Source organism: Camelus ferus, chromosome 12, assembly GCF_009834535.1.
Source record: "Camelus ferus isolate YT-003-E chromosome 12, BCGSAC_Cfer_1.0, whole genome shotgun sequence".
In the NCBI taxonomy this organism is placed as follows: Eukaryota; Metazoa; Chordata; class Mammalia; order Artiodactyla; family Camelidae; genus Camelus; species Camelus ferus.
The window spans coordinates 59,386,186-59,406,811 of record NC_045707.1 but is presented as its reverse complement, the minus strand read 5'-3'; the positions used below and the strand labels follow the sequence as shown (position 1 = coordinate 59,406,811).

Here is a 20,626-nt window from a genome sequence, read left to right as displayed (position 1 = left end):
TTTGCTTATGGATTCCCTGCTTTACTCTATTTCATTGTGTGAAGCCCTTTAATGTCACTTGCAAGATCCATTATTATTTCTGAGAGTACTTGAAAATCTAAGGCATTTGACTTAAAAAAAAAAATCTCGAACAGGTGGGCTTAGCAGCATCCCTGCTGTTTCTCTCATTTACCTTAAATCATGAGGCCCTGCAGCCATCCCTTCTTTACTCTTAACTAAGAAGTCAAAATATATCACTAATAAAACTCTTTTCTTCAATAAAATATTCTATCCCTTTTCCATCATTCTTGATTTTTCACTTATATTGAAGTAGAAATTTCATGAAATTGTAGAATTGTGACCCTTAAGTCTGACTTTCAGATTTGCGTTGCATAATCACCCAGCTTGTAGAAAAATCCAGTCTTCTTTTCAAGAACTCAACCAAGGTTTAGGCAGTTTTGGCTCAGGCATCTCTAGTCCTGGTTATCACAACTGCTACTAGAATTAAGCCATACTTCATGCTTTTCACATTTTGTCATCTGAAACACTGTGTTAAGTCTTTATTTTACTGTCTAAAAAAGTTGGTTATCTATTTTCCTTCATTTCACTTCCTTTTGCCATCACGCTTTCCTCACCTAGTAGAATGGCATGGCAGTGATTCAGAACTATCACGATGGTTCTGCTGAACATGATGAATATTATGAGGATGTTCTGAACCCTCAGAGGTGATGATCCTAGAGAGTGATGTCACCTGGTCCTACTCCAGATTTAAATAATTCGATTTCATATTTTTAAGGGTATGAGCCAAACTAGCCCCAGAAAATGTCTTCAACAAAGTAAGAGACTATCCCAAAGATTTTTCTTTTTCAAGTATAGCATATCACATGCCAGGATTCCTTTAAAACTATTTTGCTGCCTCATTTGTGAGTTAGGTCTCTTGATTTCAATCATTTGTACCAAAAAAGAGTCAAAAATGACTAAAACTCCTTAGATTTTGTTTTTTGACATATAGGAGTTTTTTAATATTTAAATCAATATTATTTATAAAACACTTTGCTTAGAATTGTAATTCTATAAAGCTTCCATTTAGGCAAACGCATAATCACTAAAGTAATACCAGTATCCCATTGAAATATACTTCAAAAAACTTTTTTGAAGAAGGATAAAAATGTCTCAAGTTCTTTGCTGTGGTTCTGGATGTTTAGTAGTAGGTTAGTGTGAAAACTGAATCAACCATGATGTAGGGCATGGTTGGGGCTGGGGATGGGTAGCAGGGGCAGGGTGGTGGAGAGAGACTTAGCACTTGGAGAAATGAATGAAAACCCTTTGGTGAGTAGACAGTTCTCATTGCTACGGAAGGATCTGCTGCACTGGAAGTCCATTGGCAGATGACATTCTTCAGATGGTCCAGTATGTGACTTCTGGAAGAGCAGGAAGAAAAGGAATCACATATGTCATGAACCGTTTCATTGGATCTACTGGCAACAAAGAACCGTGAATTGGAGCAAGAGGTGGAAAAACAAAGCATGGTTGCAAAGATGAAGATACAAGTTGAGAGGAATAGAAAAATCTCTTTTCAAATGAAGGCTGATGCTTTGGTGGGGAACCATATGGGGAATACTCTTTGCCAGATGTTCTCGTTGGACAAAACACTGGTGATACAGTGGATTCTGATTTTCATTCTGATGATTCAGTCTTTCTTGGAATAACAATCAGTTCATGTCATTCTGAATGTTTAAATTTCTCTTCTTTCAGTTCTTTTTCTATGACATCTATTTTACTCTGAAATACAGAATTAAGCCTGTTTAGCTTTTTATTGGTCACTTCCAATTTTGGTATTCTTGGTGATTCTTCAAAAGGCTAGCATCAATTGATTCTTTTATATTCTTTTTCTAACATTTGCTTTCCAAGAGTTATACTTTCCTTCAACTATTTTATGTTGTATAGCAAGCTATGTTTTACATCCTCTATAAAGTAGGTTTTTAACTGAGAAAATTTCTGCTCCAAAACAAGAGAACTATAAATAGAATCTAATGATTGCTGCCTCTACCATCATCTCCTGAAGAAATGCACAGGTATCAGGACTTGAACTTTTTTTTTAAGGCAAGGTTGCCACAACCTCATACAACTTCTCCAGGAAAAACCTGGAAAAAAGACAATTTCAAGGCAGTCCATCAGCATTTTATGGCTTCACTCTCTACCATTTTGCTCTGAACCACAACAAGCCACATGGAACACCTCACAGTGGTGTTCCGTGCCATCCGGAATCAAGTATACACCTGGTACCCAGAACTTCCCTCAGTGGAATAGGACAATCCATTAAAGAACTAGTGTACCCATGTGGCAGCCCTTTTCTCTTAATTTTAACTTTCTTTCTATGCCCCTGTGGTCTTACACGTTTTTACAAAGTCCCATCAACCTCTGTTTTCTCAGTTTGCCCTTTCCAGTTTGGTTTTGGCTTTGTGTCCAGCTTAAAAATTCTTAAACATCTCTCAGATTCATCTTCTGCCCTCTGCTCCACTGCCAGTACCTTACCGAGGCTTTATCATCTTTTTCTTCTTGACTTTCTCCCTCCATCTGAGTTCCGACAAAGCTTTCATTTCCCATGATTTCCTTCTTTTACCAGTGACCTTACAAGTAAACATCTAAAAAGAGTTATAACAGGAAGCATTGAGATTATCAGAGGAAGTTAATCTGAGGAAAATGGTTAGCAGAGAAAGTATTCTTATTTCCAAGGAAAGTTTGAGTAGAAAGACGTAGACAGAGAAAAGAAGTCTCTTTTATTCATCATCTTTCCAAAGTGCACTTTCATAGAGAACTCTGTTTAGGGTCTAGCATGGCTCTTTTCAGTTCTCCAGTACTGGAACTTTCCTTTCTCAATGTTGAGCTTTCTTTTTCTTTTTTCACTTTTTTTCTTTCAGTTTGTAAAACTACTAACGAAAAATAAATGTGGGCAGTCATTTCTATGTATATTTAAAATAAACCTCCTTCATGCTCTCCCCTGAAAGCTGACCATCGAGCCCAGGTGTTCAGCTTTATTTTGTCTAGACTTCAAGTTTAAAGTGAACTATATACACAGATAAATGTTCAAAATCTGGAAAATTGTATAGGGACACCTCATTCCCCTGAAAGTCCCATGGGGACTCAAAGGAATCACTCAGTTAGCAGTCACCTTTTGTACTGAATAGAAGTGCATTTCGTCTTTGCTGAATGTGTGATCACTTTTTAGATGTATGGGAAACGTGCACCCTGGGAGGATCCCTCAAAGTGGGTGCTTGACACATACCCGTGGAGCTCGGCGTCTTTGCCTCAGGAGGGCCCAGCGTTACTTCAGCTGCGACCAGAAGATGTTGGGTATGAGGGCTGCGTATCCACGAAGGAAGCTACAACCTCAAAGCACATTCCACAAACAGACACAGAGGGGGATCCCCTGGTAAGAGGCTGAGGTTTGATTCTTTCTGTATAATCTCAGCTACAGTGTGTGGTCATTAGAATTTAGTCATCTGCATCAAAGACATAAGTTATTCTTGGTAATATTTGAGACTGTCCTGATTTTGGTACTCGTTTCAACATTTTTACCTTTGGCCTACTTTAATTGGGTGAAATTCTTAAAAGTGAAAGACCAAATTTGGATGCTTAAAAATAATCAAGAAACACTGAAACCAGGCTGAGCTCTGTAACCATAGTTTTTTCTTTTATTAGGCAGGGAATTGTGTATGCAAATAAATAAATTTTAAACATTGCATGACTCAACTTATAAGGTAGGTAAGAGAAAACTGAATTTTGTTTGAAAATGAAAAAAAAAGACCCAAAAGAATATATTCTAGTGTATATTTGAAAAACCAAAGAATATTTTACATATATCAACTAGTCTGACTAAATTTAGAATTAGTCTGTTGACAACAGTAGAGAAGAAACAGACATGGAAATCAAAGGGGTGTTACCCCCTGCCTTTCTCAGTTTGCAGTCCTGTGAGGCTTAATATAAGTCAGTAAAACTCCAAAGTATGAATACTCTGGAAGTATTAAGTGCATGGAGTTCTTAGTAAAATGACCTTTTTAAATGTATTTTTTTAATTTTTATTGATGACTTCCTATAGATCGGTATCCACTGTAATATGTTTTGTTAGCTTACCATTTCATGACTAAAGAGATTATTGGACAACCAATGCAGAAGGAAGACATGCTGAAATGAAGGTCATTGTGTTACTAAAAACAAACGAACAGAAAGGAGATGATGAAAATCGTTACCTATGATCATACCTGAGGACATAAACTGACTGGGTATTTTGTGTACCTGACATGTGTGCATCAGCCTCATTCCAGCTGATCATTCTTAACGTTTTGGGAGTTCCAGGTGAACCACCTGATAAAGTTTCATGACCTTTTCCCCAACAAAATGCTCACACCCAGAAAGTTTTGCATACTTTCTCAAAGAGTTCCATAAAGTCACCCAAGTATATACATTGACCTACTTAGGGTCCAGGGAGCTCTTATTTAAAACATTGGATCTACACTATAAACTCCTTATGGGCCTGGACTTAACGTTTTTCTAACAGCTGTCTGTCCCTTTAGCTCATGCATAGCTAGAAATCAACAGTGGCGGTAGAATTGGCTTGAATTCAGCGTAACTGTGAGTGTGTAGTAAATAATCCCTGAAAGAATGATTAAAATTGAATAGAATAAGTATAAGCCTTAGAATACAAATATGGGTTATTTCCTCTGAATTTTTTGTAATTTTCAGTTCTCCCTTTGCAGTTTTTAATACTATGGCTGATGAGGTGAGGTGTTTATAAGGTTTGTTTTCAGGGTTACTCTGTAGAGTATGGGACCTTCAGGAGATGTCCTAAATGTTCCCAGTTCCCACAGTCCTAGTCAGCTGCACCCGTTAAGCACTCTTTTCCCTGGCTCTGAATGCTCTTGTCTGCTAGTAAGGAAAAGAGATCCAGGATCTCCCCATTCTGAGTGAGAATTTGGGTTAAAAAAAAAAATCCCTGATTCCTAACCTGCTGCTCACCTCAGCATCTTAAGGAGCAAGGGGTTATGATATCTGTCATTTTTTGCGGGGGAGAGGGGGCGGTAATTAGGTTTATTTATTTTTATTTATTTATTCATTTTTTAACAAAGTCACTGGAGAATCTCCTCTGACTTGAATATACAAATAACCTATGAGAAGGCAGAGTAAGTTCTTTGTATATATTTATTATGAATCTGAGATTTTTAACTTATTCTAATGGAATATATTTACTTTGTGATACTATTTTCAAGAATTAAGACTTTAATAATATTACTGTTATACCATAAAACTTTGACAACAGTCAGGATTCGAGTGATTTCAGACATTTGTAACTGAGATAGAATCATAACCCTTGAAACTATTTCTTCTTTTAGTAAATCAGGAGGGCGCTCAAAACATAGTTCTCTTCTACAAATTATGTTCACCCAGATGCCTGAGGGTACAGCTAGCTACTAATAGGGAGGAATTGACAAAAGAAAGGTGGATGGGAATATGACTGTGCATGAACGTAGGGGTATGAGTGTGTGTGTGTGTGTAAGAGAGAGGGAGAGAAAAACACTATGTTGATGGAGACATTTGGCTTTTTGACTCACTGGTTTAAGAAGTTCTCACCAACAATTTTCATTTCATATCTCTATGTAGCTAATTTAATAAATTCAGGAAATTAGATTAAAAAATTGTATTGAAAAACATAGTCCTGAAAAATATTAAAATGGCTTTAAAATATGCTGTCACTCTAACCTCTTTGTCAGAAAGGCATCCGTGCTGAAATTGGTAATTACCAGTTTATCATTTATTTCACAAACATTTTTTGAGCACACATTACCCTAAGCACACAAACATGCAGAACCTAACATATGTCTAAAGAATCCCTTTTAGAGTTCTCCTTTCTATTGAGTCAGATTTCCTATATTTCTAATTCGGGGGAAAAAGAAGAAAACATTGATTACTTTATAAAAATAGACAACATGCATTAAACAGTATAAAGATTACTACAATTTCTAGAAACTTTGATAACTAAACAAGTCTATACCCTCACAAAGACATGTGCCAATTTTTCTGTGTTTGCTAAAACTGTCGAACCATTTATCCACTATGTGCTTTTCGCACCATCTTTCTTTTGACATCCCTACCGGTGAATCTGCAATCTATCAAAATCCAAGCAAGGTGGCCGCCTTTTGTCTTCTAATACATGGAAATGCTAGCTGTCTTTCTCCCCAGGTGCTTTCACGCATCCATCCCTTTTGCTAGAACAAACATTACCCTTGTCCTATAAGGCTGGGAAATGTGAGACAGCCGCTGCCGTTCCAGAAGGTGGTTTTTGTTTTCAGTGATGTATCAATCACATTTTAGCCAGAAATTCAACAACAGCAGAAATTTGACAGTGATTCTTCCCCTATCCCCCTTCAGACACTCATGGTTGGCTTCATTCCGTCACCTCCTCGGGAGGTCAGCTCCTAAGCAGCAGATGGTGTGCTGTGGGCAGCAGCTGGCTCCCTTCCACCCTCTCCCAGCCTGCTCCCCAGGGACCATGTGTGGGAGCCCTGGGTGTGCGTCTGCGTGGGGATGAACATTCACGACTTTCACTTGCCATTCAGGGCTTTCTGCCTGTCGCAGCCAAAAAGCTGGAAAGCTTGGCGCATTCTCCAGCCTCGAGCCCAGATGTCCAGCTGTGATACAGTCTCCTTTCCACTCTCCCTGCTGGAGCCGTATTCATTCACAACCTCAAATAAAAGACGTATCTAGCAGCCCTATTGTGTCCTTATGGTTCTGCTGTCAGAGTCATGTTTGGGAGAAATAGCGTAGGAGCCAGGGGCAACTCGTAAAAGTCGAAAATTGTTTTCCTGTTTCACTTGGATGGGATGAGACGGTGCCTCAGTGTGGCTCAGGGCCGTGTGTTTGCTGGAACTGGCTTCCTCAATGCCTCATCGCCTCCATCGATGTCTCTTTTTCTTTCTTCAGATGAATATGCTAATGAAACTCCAAGAAGCAGCCAATTACTCGGGCACACAGAGCTGCGACAGTGATAGTGCCAGCCACCCTGAAGATGTTTTGGATTCCTCTCTTGAATCTACCCTCTAGAGGGTGAAAAAGTTAGGGGAAATGACTATGCTTTAAAAAAAAAAAAAAAAGTTTAAAAAAGAAGGTATTTTCACTAAACCACTGCCAGTATGAAAGCACCCTGTCAAGGGCCCTGACCCAGAGTCATGGTCTCCAAGGAGGCAGCAGAACTAAGTCTGAACCGCCAAGATGCGAAATGGACACGGAAGCTTAACTTTCTTTTATTTCTAGGCATTTTTCTATCCGTGGAGTGATGTAAGGCTCCATTACTCAACTGGAAAGGACCCTCAGGACAGGGCACCTGATAGATTGCACACGGGATAGCCAAACTGGACTTTATGTTTTTCCTCTTTAAAAGTTTACAATGCAGACCTTTTTTATTTCGTTGTTGTTCGTTCCTTCCTTTTGTTTCCTCTGAGGGGCTGTTCTCCCCAAGCAGGGTCCATTCTTCTGATCCGTCCAACCTCCTTTGGGCCACACGGTGCTGGTCTCAGAGCTCCGGTAGTGTTTGTGTTGTGTGCTCACCCCCATTCCGCAAGGCAGAGGCCAGGCCTCCGGAAGCACAAAAGGCAAGGTGTGACCCCCAGGGAAACACTGCTGTGGCAATCTGGATAAGTGCCAATGTAATTCTCAACTGCCATGTTCACGGGATGTGCTCCAGCAACTTTTTAGTGTCTGAGTCACAGGTTTTATAAGGTTGTTTTTACCACCGTGGTCTTTTTAAACCACCTGCCCACTCCCTTAAAAAGAGTTTTATACCAATTATTAGTCAACACTGACAAAAGGCTTTTTTAGGGCTTTGTTTGTTTGAGCCTTTTCAGTGACAAGAAGGAACATTTCCTATGGTGCTGTCTCACTGCCTTAAAACAGATTTCTACAACAGTTGAACACTTGGTTTAAATCTTAAACCCTTGCTCATTTCCACGGTCTTTTCCTTTCCAACCCAGCAACGCCAGTTAACACAGTAGCCTTGTCTCTCTCTAATCTCGCTCGAATTCTTTTGTTTGTTTGTTTGTTTTTAAGAAATGGATAGGAGAAAGAGGAGTATTTTTTCCTTCGGGAATAGATTGCTTTACCCATCCTCCGAAATAGTCAAGTCACCCAGAAACCCTCTCTGACCATCACTTCAAAGCTAAGCCCTGTGGCGAAATTCCATCCAGATCCAGGTAAAAGAGTTTCAGAAGGTGGGAGATTTTTGCATTCTTATCCAGCAAAGCTGGAAGCATTTGGCACAGCATGAGCACAACTGTTTGGCTTTCCTCCCCTATTCTTTTTGTTGGTTTTTTTCTTTTTTTTCTTTTTTTAACTATGATGAGTTTTGAGCATGTTGTTTTGATGGCTGTTGTTTTACATGAGAAATTCAGCACTCGAGAACACTGAAGCGGTGAAGTCACTGTGGAGGAAGGCGCGTTGATACTGTAAAAGAAGGTTAGATTTGCACAGTCTACTGGGTAGGTATTGTAAATAATCTTTTTTAAAACTTGCACAAATCGAAACAAATACAACAACAACAACAAAAAGTGTATTTTATCCCGTTGGTGTTAAGAGGTGTTCCACTTGCCGAGATCGGTCCCTGTACGTTGCAAACAAATACAGAATGCCAACCCTCAACGCTGTTATCATCTGGTGTGTTTGTCCTGTATTTACAGTTGTTCTGACTATGCGGGAGCTATCAGTGCTAGGGTGAGCATGCTTCTAAACTGTCCATGAAGCCAGTACATTTTTAGAAAAGTGAAAAATGTCTACAAGTGCATCTGTCATGGCAGGCTTTAAAGAGAGTGCATGAAAACTGATGGGAGTGACTGGAGAAGTTACCAGCACACACAGAGGACAGGTTTTAAATCTCTCAACCCAAGGGCTAGGCCATGGTGTAGACTTGTCCTGTGCGTGTGGAAATGTGCTACTTTCAGGGCGCGTAATTGGTGCTACTCTCTGTGACCACCCGCGGGTCCGTTGCTGTGGAACAATAACAGCACAGGACACCTGTGCCAGTGGTCAGAGTGTCGCTCGGTCTCTAGGTCGTCCACGGTGCTACTGCCCTAAGGGAAATCCGGACTGAATTTATGCACACAGAATCGTCACCCTGACTTTGAAGCCTCAAACATGCATCAAACCTGTTGTGAAACATCGAACGATGTAGCTGGACGAGTGACTGGTTGCCCTTGTATCATACGTGATCTAAGAAAACTGCGAATCCCTCCCTGCCATTTTGAGAACCACAGTCCAAACATGAACATAAACAGAAGTTCCTGCAATACATCCCAGTAGGTCCACCTAGTTTACAACTTAAACTAGTTTGTGAAACATTTGTCTGTATACATTTTATATTTTGTACATTTTTGATGTAACATATCATGTAAATAGACAGAAACAGTGAAATAAATCATCTGGAAAGTTTTGTAGTCTTTGTAAAGCCCGGCGATAAGTACTTGGTGTCAATGGACTTAACTGGGTGATGTATTTTCTATTGGTCGGTTGTTCCTCTAGCTTGTAAACCAGCTTGCATATATTTTTTTGCAGATGTGCACCCTGTATCTGTCTAAATTATTACTTTGCCATTAAAGTGGAATTATTTATTGACAACAAGGTGTGGCGTCTACATATGGAGAAAGTTGAATAATTATGCACTAGAAGTATCAAGCTTTATAATACTGCTTGCACTATTCATATGCCATGAATAGGGATGTGTGGGGATTTTTATTTTACATTCCTCATAGAAAAAAACCTCATAGCTTTTAGCAGATAAATGAATTGAAGGCCCTAGGTATATGATTTAAAGTGAAAATGATTTATTCAGTGAATATTTTTAGAGAAAGCTGACTAGTCTACCAAAATGATAAAAAAGTCATCTTATTTTAAGAATAATAATAATTATTATAAGAATTAATATAAAATAAAATATTGATATTCACTTAGTTATAGCAACTCATCAAATGTTTCTTTGTTTTTATTCCATTAACTCTTTTTTGATCTTTTAGCGCTAAAGACACTTTTAAAACAAAATTTTTTTTTTTGGTGGAGGTTTATTTTTCATAGAGATTATAAATGGAAAAGGAGCCCCCTTTAAAATTAGGATTATTTTCAAAGCAACTTGGTCTCTAGCCCAGTAATTGGAATGTTTACTCGGGTGGTATCTGTAGGGCTTTAATTCTACAAACAGGAAAACTTTCTGCTTAGAACAGTTGTTGAGCAAAATAGAAGTATTAGTTAAAAATGGATCAATCATTCATAATGGATTAAAATTGATACATTTATTTGTTCCTTCATTCACAGTTTAGGAGATACGGGAAATTGCCACAATTCATCTTATACAGATAAACGCTGAATGAATACAAAACTTTAATGTAATTCTGACACGTTCAACACCAGGCTGCCTAAGTGTGAGTCCTAACACCGTCCTCCTTCTCTGTGTGACCTTGGCCAGTTTACTCACACTCTTTATGTCTGGTTTCCTCGCCTATAAAATGATGCGCATAATAATGTCCACTTCTCACAGGTTTCCGTGTTGTTCAAGGGTCAACAGTATTTAAATATTTTTGGCTTTTGTAAGAATGCATCTTTTTACTCCGTTTCTTCATTTATCACATGGGGACATTCATGATACCTACTTCGTAGGGGCTTTTGGGAGTATTGAGTTTAGATCTGGAAAGCCCTGAAAACAATGCCTGGGACTCAGGAAACTGAATAAATGTTAGCTGCTGTACTTACACTGTCGTTATAATAAATTAACAACATCAGTTGTATAACAAAGTCTCTCAGGATTCAATTTGTAAATGTGTTCGTGGTAATATTGGAGTCTTAATAAAATTATATCTTTTCATCCTAATCTGTAAAGTAGGATAATTATAGTATCTACTCGTAAGATGGCTTTGAAGATGGAATGTTTTAAAATACAGAAAGCACTCGGATGAGTCTGTCACACCTTCAGTGTCATAGAAGTGTTAGCTATTACTGTTGCTCAGCAGGTGTTTATTGTGTACCTGATGTGTCAGGCAACTTTCTTGGGGTTAAAGAGATTGAGACTCAGGCCACAAACTGAGGGGACTCAGTTTATACAATAGGATTTGTGCTTCCTATTTTGATGGATACCTGAGTTCTCTACTAAAGAGTGACCAGTGAGAAGTCCACAGAATAGTAGCTGCAGGATGTTCAGACACTGACAGAATCAACAATACCAGGGAATTTTGTTTGCATTTGGGGAAATTCAAATACCTTTATTTCAGACCTTTGGACTTTCATTAAAAAACGTTATTTTTATAAGAAATAAGTCACCTTAAAATGTCTAAGTGTATGTCTTGGATCAGTTGAGATGTTTAAAAAGACTCAGTAGTGTTTTGATTTTTCTCGAGCACCAGCTAATAGGTAAAATATTGCACCGCTGAATGCAGTGTTCCTCTTTAGTTCTGTGGGAATGATCTGGATAAGTAATCATTAGAGGATCTCTTCTCCACATGAAGTATTCATTATCTCTTAGTTACCCAGGAGTTTATCAGTAAGAAAACATATCTATAGAAATTAAACATAGCCCATCCTAAACTAGAATCTTATTAGAGGGAAATGAAAGTTCTCAAGTTGTTTTCCATAAAACTGTAAATATATATATATATATATATATTTACACACACCTTTTCTTTATTGCTGGAATTTTTTAAGTTTGCCTGAATATTCTAGAATAGTATGGCAGAGCTGAAGTTGGTGAACAACTGAGTAAACAATTTTTATGGTGATTACATATTAAAGTGAAAATATCTTCAGTATATTGGGTTATATGAACTATGGTATTAAAATTAATTCACCTGATTCTTTTCTCCTTTTTTAATGTGGATACTGGAAATTTTACAATTAAAATATCACTCATATTTGTGACTTGCTTGATATTTCTATTCCTATCAGGTAACACTGCTATAGAGGATTGATCTTTATAAAATGTAAATGTGATCACCTACCTCCCTCATCTCTTTTGCATTTTGTTTTTAGGAATAAGGTTCTAATGTCAAAGAACAATTCTTTGCTCAATCTGGATTTTGCTTATCCCTTGACTTCCTTTTTCACCCTACCCACTGCTCTCTCATCAGTAGCCTAGAACCTAGAAGTAATTGTTGGGACATTAACAACTTTCCAGACAATGTAGCTATGTGTATGAGTCCAGGTTTTATTACAGTCTTGATGTGTGGGAAAAAGCTGCAGTAGGCCAATTTAAAGGTTTCTCTCCTAGTAGAAACATTTATAGAAAACATAGATTAGACCCCCAAAATACTTATTTAATGATACCCACCTATGATCCAGCAATCCAACTCCTGGGCATATATGCAGAGAAAACTCTAATTCAAAGAAATACTGCACCCCAGTGTTCATAACAGCACTATTTACAAGCCAAGACATGGAAGCAACCCCAATGTCCATCGACAGATGACTGCATAAAGAAGTAGCCTATTTATACAATGAAATAATAGTCAGCCATAAAAAAGAATAAAATAATACCATTTACAGTAACATGGGTGGACCTGGAGATCATCATGCCATATACTAACTGCTGTATATAAAATAGATGAACAACAAGGCCCTATTGTATAGCACAAAGAGCTATATTCAACACATTGTAATGGCCTATAATTAATGTTAAAAGAACTATATATATATATGTAATAATATATGTAAATAATATTAAAAGAAATATATATATATATAAATGAATCACTATGCTGTGCACCAGAAATTAGCACAACATTGTAAATCAACTGTACTTCAATTTAAAAACATATATACCCAGTTTTTGGACTGTCAGGTGAGTGGATGGTTTCCCAAGTCAAATATCTGTCCCACAAGTAATTAAGCAATTATTGAAAATTACTAAATGTTTACCACAATTCTAATTTATTCAGAGAAAGAGATTATTAATCATATCAAGTAATAGTATTTTGTCCCAGACCAAGTTTAGAGCAATAGTTCTTTTACTGTAATTTACTTCGTTTTCCCCCAAGGCCCTTATACATTTTCACATGCCATTATCTTAGACAATCCTTTCTGATCCCCCAAACTAGGTCAAGAATGTGAGTTATTTGCTTTTCTAGATCTACATATGTATCTCGTGTCTCACTTATGTTCAATTTCAGGACCTCGAATAGAGTGCATTCTCAACAAGCATGTACTGAATAAAAACCTTTCTGAACATGGAGACAGCAACTGAACTTTAGCTTATGTTAAACAAGAGCCTTACATCTGAGAAGAACCACTTTTACAGGTGGAGCTCCCTGGGAAGCCAGGTGAATAATTAGAATGCTGTTTACTGACCAGAAAAGGAGAAGGACAACCTGAGAGTTCATGTCATCCAGCACAAAGTTCTGCCTCACTCTTGGGATTTATTTTCCCTTTAGATTTTCTACCAAGTTTTCTTTTTCTTTCTGCTTTTCAAGTGTTTTGAAGATAGCTTAGCAATATACAGAGCAATTTAAGTGTGTAGGGTTTTGCGGGGAACAGATCAAATATACCAAGCAGGTGGAAATGTAATGCTGGAGCCCAGAAGATAGGTGAGGGCTGAAAAGATCAAAATAGGAATCCTTAAAGTAGAAATGAGAAGTGAAGATGTGACTTTCACTCTGGGATGGTTCCCCACAAGAAAGATCTTGACCAAGTAGAGAAGAATAGAACTTGAGAGATGTGGCGGACATTTTATATTTTGTTTAACTTTTATTTTTCAACTGTCGTAATGTATTTATACCCATTTAATGTGACATTTATAAAGGAATATAACGTAAGGGAAAAGCCACTAAATTCAGAGTCAGAAAATCTGCATCGTAGTCATGTTTTGTGATTTTTTTTTCCAGGAAGAATCGACTAACCTATCATCTGTGTTCAGCTAGATTTTAGACCCTAAACATGCTGACAGATAATAAAATGCACCCAAGGTAAATAGAGTCATTCACAGTTTGTGTTAGCAATAATGTGTATTTATCAGTTCCCAGAGAATCATATTCCTGGGGAATAGCAGGAAGTCTAGAAGTCTAGCCATAGCCCAGCCAAGAGCATCTGAGTGCTTATGAGTATCTTTGGTAGTTGTATTGGGTCGGGTTTGGTCCTAACCTGGTGTTCTGAATAGCTAAGTGTAAGCTAGTTTTGAAGGTGGTGTTCAAGATGTAGATGTGAGACCACATTCCACATAGATACTTTGTGGTGGAATGATCATTTGCCTAGCATCGGTATCTCTTTGAGAGTCAGCCGCCCAGCTCCTAGGCAAGTGGCTTTCTTGGTAAAGTCCAGCCCTTTCACGGGTTACCATGGAATTTGGGACTGGGCAGGCTCTTAGCCAGTTGGTGAGCTAGAGATTCAGCCAATGACAGGGCAGTGCTGCCCAGAAACCTGGTACTGGTGGCACTTGGGAAGCCAACAGCAAGCACAATGAACAGCCAGAACCAGGCTCGTGGTAGTTGGAGATAAATTCTGCATAGAAGCTAGGAAAGAGTCTTTGCCGGTATCAGTGGTTTCTTAGTGGAGGGAAATTCATCTGAACGATGCTCACTTGTAAGGCTCCATACTCTTTAGACTATTAACAATATTCTGGTAGAAATAGAATTCAAGCCACATCCGTGATTTAAAATCTTCCAGTAGCCTTATTAATAAAAGTAAAAAGAAACAGGTGAAATTAATTATAATAATGCACACACTTTATTATCCCACCATATCAAAAACATTATCATTTCAACATATAATCTAGCTAAAATGCTTTTAAATAAGATTTTTAATACATTTTGCATTTTTTCTTTTTTCTTTTTTTCGCCAAGTCTCTGAAATCCTGCATGTACTGTATATTTACAGCACGTCTCAATTTGGACACTAAATTTTCATCAGAAGGACTGAAGCTGTACTTAGATTTCAAAAATTTCCAGGTAAAAAGATTGACGTAGATAAGCTGTTCCAAACAGCTTATAAATGATCAGTTTTAATATAAATATTATATAAATGATCAGTTTTAAAGGTAAATTTTAGGTAATTACCATTAAAGTTAAAAATTGAGCTGGCTTATCACTACAGCCTGCAAGAGCTGAATCACCACCACAGGTGCACAGGGGCTGCCAGTGAGTAAGACAACACAACCCTCGCCTCCCCTGGCAGCCAGCTAGCTCAGGTCCTCCCAGGTGCCAGCGCCAACACAGGGCTTTGAGTTGAAACTTTTCCAACTCACTCAGAGACCCACACTGGTGGTTTTTCCCCTCACTTCCAGGTGTTGGGTTACAGTCGTTCATTGTAACTATTTCAGTGACCCACTGAGTGAGAAACCATGGATTCCTTAATATAAATGTGTCTACTTTCTGTCTGGACAGTTCATTATATATGTAATTGTATGTATACCCGGGGATGGCCACACTAAGTGAAGTAAACCAGAAAGAGAAAGAAAAATACCACATGATATCACTTATATGTGGAATCTAAAAAAAAAAAAAATGAGACAAAAGGACTTATTTACAAAACAGAAACAGACTCACAGACATAGAAAACAAAATTGTGGTACTGGGGAGTGCGGGGGAGGGTGGGTTGAGGGATAAATTAGGAGTTTGGGTTTGCAGATACTAACTACTATATATAAAATAGATAAACAACAAGGTCCTACTTTATAGCACAAGGAACTATATTCAAAGCCTTATAATAGCCTATAATGAAAATGAATATGAAAAAGAATATATTTATATACATATATGTATAACTGAATCACTGTGCTGTATACCAGAAATTAACACAATATTGTAAACCAACTATACTTCAATTAAAAAAAAATAGAACATATATATCTTTATATCATTACATAAATCTCCATCTATGTCTATATATGTATATGTCTTCTTAGTCCCTGGACAAAAATTGTTTACTCATCCTACACTTGGATAAAAAAGGATCTCACCTCAAATTGTTCTTTTGTCTGACAAGAAAGAATTCTCTTCTCTAGATTGAAAGAAAAAAAAAAAGCATCAGCATCCAAAGACATTTTAAATAGCAGAATGACTCCCAGAGGAATGTCAGAACTTCACTGCAAACCTATCAATAATATTAACATATATAAATATAAAAAGAGAATGTTTTATGAGATTAGAGGTAGTAGAATAAGAGAAATATCTACAGATACATTAAAAATGGACATGCATACTAACTAAGAGATAGAAGCCACAGATTAAAGCAGTGCTTTTCCTGATCTGGTTAAGATACCCCTCAGGGCTCTCCACCCATCTTTCTTGCCCACATTCACTGTTCACCAAACATTCTAATTGCTAATGTGGCTTCCAACAAACCCCCAAACCTATAAAGGTATTTCTCAAATGTAATATATTTTGCTTTCTTTTTCTTACATATGAAAGTTCAGTGATTATTTCTTTTCAAGATCTGAAGCATCATATTTCCTTGACTACATTTTTTTTTATCTGCTATTAGAAATTTCGTTCATCTGAAGAAGCCACAGGGCTGACTATAGAGAACATGCTGTAAGAAGTCCCCTTGCGAATGTAACACGGTAATTAGCCTTTTTTAAAAAAAAAAATAGTGTGCCCTTTAGCTGTTTGCTTTATTCAGCATCAACCAAGAATTTTATTATTAACTAGCTTGAGAAGATGTCTATTATATGGTGCACACTCCAAAATTTGAAATTATTAATACCCCAAATACACATTAAGTCTTAAGTAAAATGAGTAAGTTATCCTATCAAATAAAATTATAATTGGTACTAATGTTATCTTAATTGCAAACTTGAAAATAAAATTTCTATATGCCATTAACATAGAATAATAGGGGAGGAAAGTTTTCAGGTGAGCCAGCTGGTGTGGCAACCGCAGCGGAGCAATTTCCGCAGGACACTGTGGATTTGCAGTATGTGCTGGAAATTTCCTTCTCACAGAATGAATTGCAGAAGATATGCAGGACCTCCAGAGAACTAGAAAATAGATCATGTGCAAACAGAGGAAAACATTTTACCAGCCAAGCAAATATTGATACTGCCAGAATCCAGTCTACAGTTACTGTGTGACTATCAATTTCAAAGAAAGGTCAAGTTGCAGATCCAGTCTCAACACTAATAAGGCAAAAATGGAATAGGAGTTTGAACATGTCATCGGGCAATACTGTAAACAATTTTAAACCATTACCATTTATTGGGAAATCAAGCCATGTAAATTTGAAGGAAAAAAAGAGATTTTGTGGCCAAACAATTCTAACTACCTACAAGGTAGCGTAACCAATTTTTAGAAGGTCTACAAAAATTTCTATTAAATAACTTTGTATTACTCTTCATATAGAACATGGGACCTAAAATGAAGAAAAACTAGAATCCCAGAGTCAACACTGCTATTCAATCAAAGGGAACAAGTTAGTTAAAACCATGCCTTATTTAATATGTATGGGACACTAATTGTTCCAAAAGAAACAGCAGTGGTACTGTGATAGTTATGTGTTAAGTAAGCTTTAACATTTCTAAAAAGAGATTAAGAATCAAATGTGGCCTCTAACAATAAGACTTTTATTCTATGCATTGAACATCCATTGAACATCTCAGGACAGCATCGAGTAAACAAATGGCTGACTTTAAGGACATAGTAAGTGCAAACGAAAGGATAACATTTCTCTGTTCCTCACATTGGCCTTAGGCCATAGGGAATAGAAATTTCACCTGGGAGTTGCTGCAGAGGGACACTTTCTCCATCTCCACCCACAAGGTAAGGACCTTGTACAAATAGCCTAGTATTCTGGAAGGGAGGGGTGGGGTGAGGCAGCTGAACCAGAGCCCAAATGAGTAGTGTTGACAAAAATCTCATGTAGAGATTATTAGCCACGGTTCCCTCAGGTGTTCTGCAGGGCCCTAGCCTGCTCTTAAAAGCCCTACCCCTTACTTGAACCTGCCCAAAGCAAGAGGTTTTATGTGAATGGTAACACGTGCAGCTGGTTCCATGTATCTGCCAAGGAGGGCAGGATGGTCTCAAACCTGCTGTGTGTGAAGATCCAGTTCACCAGCTTTTATGCAGTAAGCATCCCTGGGCAGGGTCTCTGCAAGCAGTGGGAGGAGTTTCTGAAAAGATGTGGAAGCCCCCCAGCTTCAGCTGCAACTGAAAGAGTACAACTGTCTTCTGTCTTCACACTGGTATTTATGTATGTGATAGTGATGGAGGGTAACTAGGAAGCCTTGACAGCATCTTTAATAGAACCCAGACATGTCCACTTCTAACTATAACAGAGAGATTAAGAAAGGAAGGGTAGGTAGTAAGGTACTTGAAGCCAGCTAGCTGTCATGTCTTGTCACCTTTGTTCTTAGCATTCAGTTCGTAACACAGAGCCTTGAACATAACAGGTGTTCTGTTAATGATGCTGATTAGATGGAATTTCTGAACTTACCTGTATTGACTATTTGCTCTTCAAGCTAGAGAACCTTTGGGAATGCACATTTTTGCCACCTAGTTTAAAGATACGTCCTCAATCAAGAATAAATGAAGCACATCTGTAGATACATTCAATAAATAGCTTTAAGAAAATAATCATCCCCAATTTTTTTTTCTAGGAAAAAGTGTTAGAGAAAATTTTCTTTTTCTGAATTTATCTCAATGACCTCAAATTAACACATGCAGAAAACACCCACAAAGCCACTAAACTGTCTCTGTTAATGATTTTATGCTTTCACTCATTATCCAAAATGTGGATAATTTTTATTTGCATTTCAAATCCAAAGATTATTTCTTTAAAGGATGCTTTTAAGCGATGACCAGAAGAAGCACAATATAGTTTGCTACATTAAAAGATGGAGAAACACTTCCACCTGAACTCACTCACCTCACCTTAGTTACAACAGAGGCTGAAATGTAACACCTCCTTGACTGATATGTACTAAGTGACCTACCAATGCTTTTTAAATAATTTTAATTGCTTACTGTATTAGTCTTTTATTGCTGGGTAACAAACAACCCCATAGTTAGTGACCTAAAGTCACATCCATTTACTATCTCATCCTCTGTAAGTCATAAGTCACACTGGGCTTAGCTGGATTCTCTGTTCAGGGTCTCACAGACCGAGATGAAAGTGTTGGCTCAGATGAGCTCTTCCTTGAAGGCCCTGGGGGAGGATTTGCATCTAAGCTCATTCAGATTGTTGGCAGAATTCAGTTCCTTGTGGTTGCGGGACTGAAGTCCCCATTTTCTCACTGGCTGTCAGCCTAAGATTCCTCTCAGCTCCTGCTGGCTTCCTGGTTCTTGGGCATGGCCTTCTATAGTTCCAAAGCCAGCAAAGGCCCGTGGTATCTATCCTCCTCCTGCTTTCCCCTTCCAATGCTCTGCCATTGGGTTAGTTCCGCCTAGATAATCAAGCTTTTTCCCCATAACGTGAAAGTCATGGAAGAAATATCTCATCCTGTTAAAAGATCCCATTCACATTCAAAGGAAATGGTATTTTACACAGAAGAAGGTCAGGGAGTCATTCTTAGAATTCTGCCTACTACACTTACCAACATGTAGACATCAGGGTATTTCATATAAATATCCAGAAATCTTGTTTCTCTTAAAATCAGAACTTCCAGTCAGTATGGGCCACATTCCACCATTACAATCGGCCAAACCTGACAAGTGACAGCCTCTTCCAGAAGAGCATTCACCAAACCCCATTAATGTACATCCACCGAGTTTCACTCTGTTTTCAACAACTGCATTACACAATAAACAACAATGTAACACAACCTTTCTGACAGTGTCCATATTCATATCCCTTCAAACGTAAATTTCTACAGGAAACTCATCTCAATGATATCTGCACTTTGAAGACAGTGAGATAATCTCAGACTGGCACTGACATTCCTGTGCCTCTCAAGACGGATCCTTGTAATAACATTTCAATAACCTTAGTAATTCTGAGCATGTACCGTCTTTTGGTCTGATAAGTGAGTAATAGTGCACAAATTAAATGCTACCACTGAGTTAGCCCATGCAAAAGACACAAATGTACTCTCAGTGGACAAATGTATTTTCGTGTAATCTTACCTAGCAGCAGAAAATGGAATCTGTCATAAAAAATAAATCATCCAAGAGTCAGACCATGTTCACACAGCTCGGCACTAAATTTCATTTTCCTTGTTCTTCAGCCGAGAGTCTAAATAAACACTTATAAGACAATCTGAAAAATCACATTGTTCATCAGAGTTGGATACTACAGCCTCAGAATGCAGATGTATGAAACCCTGGCAGTTGGGAGACCCGCTGCTTCTCCTGTGCTGGTTTCTCTGTGATCGCACCCTCATTGAGTTAGATTTCCCAGTTTTAGAAGGCACAAAAGTGCAGGGAGGAGGAGCTGAGCCTGCTCGATACTTGTTTTGGGGGATTATGGGAGGGGAGTCTGGAGCTGATAAGAGTTGAAGTAATGGAATTAGCTAGAGGCTGTTGTGGGCTAGACCCTACCTGTCAGGGTGAGACATTTAGAAATTACCATCATGGCCAGAGAATCTCATTTAGAGCAACAGAAGAGTATAGTAGAAGTCATAGCCTTTGGAGCCAGACTATGTGGGTTCATATCCTACCTCCACCACTTGTTAGCTATGTGATTTAGGGCAAATTAATTTCAT

At 38.1% G+C, this 20,626-nt stretch overlaps 1 protein-coding gene across 1 annotated transcript in view; it reads left to right on the top strand.

Moving 5' to 3' along the window:
• NAV3 (neuron navigator 3) overlaps positions 1-9,639 on the top strand; it is a 311,096-nt gene extending 301,457 nt beyond the window's left edge. Inside the window, 2 exon segments of the mRNA XM_006179097.2 lie at positions 3,209-3,412; positions 6,958-9,639. Coding sequence (XP_006179159.2) covers positions 3,209-3,412; positions 6,958-7,077 — 324 coding nt within the window. The 3' untranslated portion in view covers positions 7,078-9,639.
• Positions 9,640-20,626: the final 10,987 nt, after the last annotated feature.